Source organism: Aegilops tauschii, chromosome 6 (genome assembly GCF_002575655.3).
Source record: "Aegilops tauschii subsp. strangulata cultivar AL8/78 chromosome 6, Aet v6.0, whole genome shotgun sequence".
Classification (NCBI taxonomy): Eukaryota; Viridiplantae; Streptophyta; class Magnoliopsida; order Poales; family Poaceae; genus Aegilops; species Aegilops tauschii.
The window spans coordinates 190,821,724-190,825,555 of record NC_053040.3 but is presented as its reverse complement, the minus strand read 5'-3'; the positions used below and the strand labels follow the sequence as shown (position 1 = coordinate 190,825,555).

The window sequence follows — 3,832 nt, the reverse complement described above, 5'->3', positions numbered from 1 at the left end:
GGCGGCTTGTTGTTCATACACCTCAGAAATGTTTTGAAAACCCACTCGAACGATGGTATTGTCTCATCTCGCACGAGGGCAACAACAAATATGGTGCTCTGTAGATGATGGTTCACTCCCACGAAGACTCCCAGCGGCATGTGGAATTTGTTAGTTTTATACGTCGTGTCAAATGTAACGCAGTCTCCAAAATCTTCATACGATCCTTTGCAACTTGCGTTGGCCCAAAAGACGTTTCTTACACGGTTATCGGCATCAACGTCATAATCATAGAAGAACTCTGGGTTTATCTTCTACATCTTCTCGAAGAAATCCAGAAGTTTCTTGACATCATCTTGGGACTCTTCTCTGGCAAACTTTTGTTTCCTGCATTTTCAAACGCAATGCAAACTCATCTCATCAAACAGGAAATAATTACTGACAGGATGCTCAAGCGATATGTTCTGTGATGTGCTTACTTGTTTACCCAGTCGCGACTAGTATGTCCCATGTACTGCAGACCACCGGACATACGCGACAGCGTTGACATCATCTGAGCATGTGTGTGGTTGTCTAGTTGCATGTCTTTCACTAACTGGTCTATCAAAGGATCGTCTTTTTTGTGCGATCGCTTGTGCAAAAGCATCCCGGGGCTTTCCAGCATCTTGTGATTGTGGTTGAGTTCAACCATTTCTATCACAAATTTGCCATCCTTCCTCTTTTTGACTCTAATCTTTGCCTTGCAGTCAATCCTTTTTGATGTCTTCTGACGTTTCCTTTGATAATCTGACACAGTCTGCTTGTGCGTCCCTTCTCTTGAGCAGACAATGTAGGTATTTGTCTTGTGTTGTGCCCTCTGACGTCTGCCAAACCCTGCACATCTTGCATAATTGTTGTAAAAGTCCCATGCCTTGTCGTATGTGGTGAACTTCATTCCAGCAGCAGGTATGAGGTTCAGTGGCATGTTTTATCCTGCATTAAGTGCAATGCTCTATGAGATAATTTGTTCTGTTCTATTTTTAAAATACGAGGAGTGCATACGAGTTTAAAAAAGCATTGCAGTGTTCCTAAGTTTTCTGAAGAATCCAATGTATTAGATGCTAGGTCAAACCTCACAAGAAATATCAGTGTGCACTGCAATTTTATCTGAATGGACTACAACTATTATTATTATTTTTCAGAACATAAACTTACATATGTGTAGAGTCGTTCACCCGATGGTGTTTGCAGCTCGCCAGGTTGTATTGGACATGGCGGGGTTATAGCAGATCTGTGTAGTTGAGGATCTCGCGGCGGCAATAGTGAGGAGGATTTGTACCTGCTGTTGACTTTTGACCGAGGCACCGTTGGTGGTCGCTTTGTCGAAGTTGATGCAGCAGCTCTGCTTGGAGCTCTGTTTTTCGGTGCAGCAGATGGACGCTGAGCTCTGTTTTGGGGTGCAGCAGGTGGACGTGGTGGTAATCCAGTGTTGTGACGATGTCTCAGTGGATTGGTTTGAAAATTTTGGAGCGGTGGCACATCATCATCATCTGCTGCAACATCGTGTTCAACTGCATCATCATTGTCTGTTCGGACATGCTATCCAAATGTAGTGAACTCGTGCTTATACTCTGGGTTGAGAACTGTTATTGGGTCATCTTCATCGTCGTCATCTTCATCCTCCTGTCGGTGAGTGCCCTCCCAGATGAAGGTGACATCTTCGTCATCCTCGACTACCTCTTCTCCCTGGAAAAAATCCTCTTTCGGAGAGTAGTGCACCCTGTTTGTTGTCGTGAAGAATCCTCAAGGAATCTCAGGGGTAACCCAGCCAGTATCTCTTTCACAAGAAGCTTTACTCTTCTGAAAGTTGTTGTCCCCTGGGTTATCAATTATGCGTGGCATTTTGTATCTGCTGAACATCATTTCCTGCACACAAAATGACCGAGCTGCATTGTCAGGCAAAATGAACTGACTGCATCACCCCGCAATGTGAACTGAAGTAACCGCACTGCATCATTGTCCGTAATGAACCTACACAAGCGTACTGCATAACCGAGCATGTTCACTGCATTTTCCCCCACAACGAACCGAAGCAACCGCACTGCATCGTTTTTGTAGGCGTACTGGACTGCGTGTACTGCTTTGTCTGGAATAACTAAACTGATATGGTTGAGGAAGTGTACTGCTTACCTCATGTTGCAGTGATTTGTTGCTTTTGCAGGAGGAAGTTCTCTTCTCGTCCGTCTGCACAACTTTCGCGTTCGCCTGTGCAGCCCACTTGCCCTTCAGAAGTTCATGAGCGGTCTAGACGTTGCTCAAGATGAACGGAGACGGAGGATTTGCTCTGAAGGTCGTTGCAGACTTAATCCAAGAAGCTGCCGTGGATGAAGGAACCTTGCGCATAGTCCTCCTTGCTCGAATTGGTTTGATGTCGAGGCAGCACCAATCCACATCTGATGAAGTACAGCTAATTGCAGGTCCGGAGGAGTTCGACGGCGGCGCTACCGACCTGCTGCCGTGGAAGAAGGCCGATATGCTCGTGGGGGAGGCGTTGCTCGGTTGCTGCCGCGAAAGAAGGCCGAGTGGCGATGGGCGGCGGCGCTGCTTGGCCGCTGCCGCAGAAGAAGGCCTGGAGGGGAGGGGCGGCGTCGCTGCCGGCCGCTGTCGCGGAAGAAGGCCGGGAGGGGAGGGGCGGTGGCGCTCCCAGGCTGCCGCCGCGGGAGAAAGCGGGAAGGGAGGGGCGGCATCGCTACCAGGCCGCCGCCGCGGAAGAAGGCCGGGAGGGGAGGGGCGAGGGCGCTTCCAGGCCGCTGCCGCGGAAGAAGGCCGGGAGGGAAGGGGCAGCGTCGCTCCCAGGCCGCTGCCGCGGTAGAAGGTCGGGAGGGGAGGGGCGGCGGCGATCTGGTGGGGGATGTGCAGAATAAGGCTGGTGTTATTAGAATAAGACTCTTAAGGGGTGTTATCATAATAGACCCACCCTATATATATATAGGATTTTTGAGTGTTGGAATCACACGAAGATGGGTCTTAGGGGCCCACTACCCACTAGGGTGCGCCAGGGGGGTGGCGCGCCCTGTTGCCTTGTGGGCAGCAGGGGGCCCCCTCTGGTGGTTCTTTGCTCTAGTATTTTTCTTTTCTTCCAAAAAATCTCCAAAAAGTTTTGTCCAATTCCGAGAATTTTATTTCTGCACACAAAAAACAACACCACGATAGTTCTGCTGAAAACAGCATCAGTCCGAGTTAGTTCAATCCGAATCATACCAAAACCATATAAAATTGTTGTAAACATGGCATGAATACATCATAAGTTATAGATGCATTGGAGACGTATCAGCATCCCCAAGCTTAATTCCTACTCGTACTCAAGTAGGTAAATGATAAAAGAAATAATTTATGTAGTGTGAATGCTAGCATAGTGCATTAGTTTGATCATTGGTAATTTCAATCACATTTCCTAGCATCATAATAGCAACTCTTTCTCATAAAACTACTCATGATAATGTAGCAATCAATTCACATGTTATGGTTCAAACAATGCATTCTCTTGAAACTTAACAACCTATGTTGTCAGTCACCAAGAAATTGCAATTCAACTTATTCAACAAAGTCTAAGTAAGAGCTCCACATACTCAATCATGATATAGTCTTCTATGATTGCTAGTACTCAAAGCATATTTTTAGAACAAATGGCATCCATTGAACACAGAGAAGGATATGGGCTTATTGTTTCGCCTCCCAACTCATTTATCATAGAGATTATTGTAAACAATAATAAATCATGATCAAATATATTTGATTGGCCATGTGCCTAGATCTTTTCCCACCGCACAATGCTTGCCAACTAGAGAATAATTGAGGTTGAAATGAGAATGCA

The 3,832-nt window shown here is 46.6% G+C and overlaps 1 protein-coding gene across 1 annotated transcript; it reads right to left on the bottom strand.

Moving 5' to 3' along the window:
- Nucleotides 1-293: 293 nt before the first annotated feature.
- On the bottom strand, nucleotides 294-943 carry LOC141025954 (protein FAR-RED IMPAIRED RESPONSE 1-like). Its single transcript, XM_073501886.1, has 2 exons — nucleotides 459-943; nucleotides 294-366 (listed from the first exon to the last, which is right to left on the bottom strand). Exons 1-2 carry the CDS (start codon nucleotides 941-943, stop codon nucleotides 294-296), a joined length of 558 nt encoding a protein of 185 aa, XP_073357987.1.
- Between the last annotated feature and the right edge of the window lie 2,889 nt (nucleotides 944-3,832).

Bases quoted from the DNA above. Each gene is read 5' to 3' on its own strand.
- LOC141025954 (XM_073501886.1), bottom strand. From the start codon at position 943: ATGCCACTGAACCTCATACCTGCTGCTGGAATGAAGTTCACCACATAC. The intron at 367-458 runs GTAAGCACATCA...TTGAAAATGCAG, and splicing joins AGTCGCGACTGGGTAAACAA to GAAACAAAAGTTTGCCAGAG.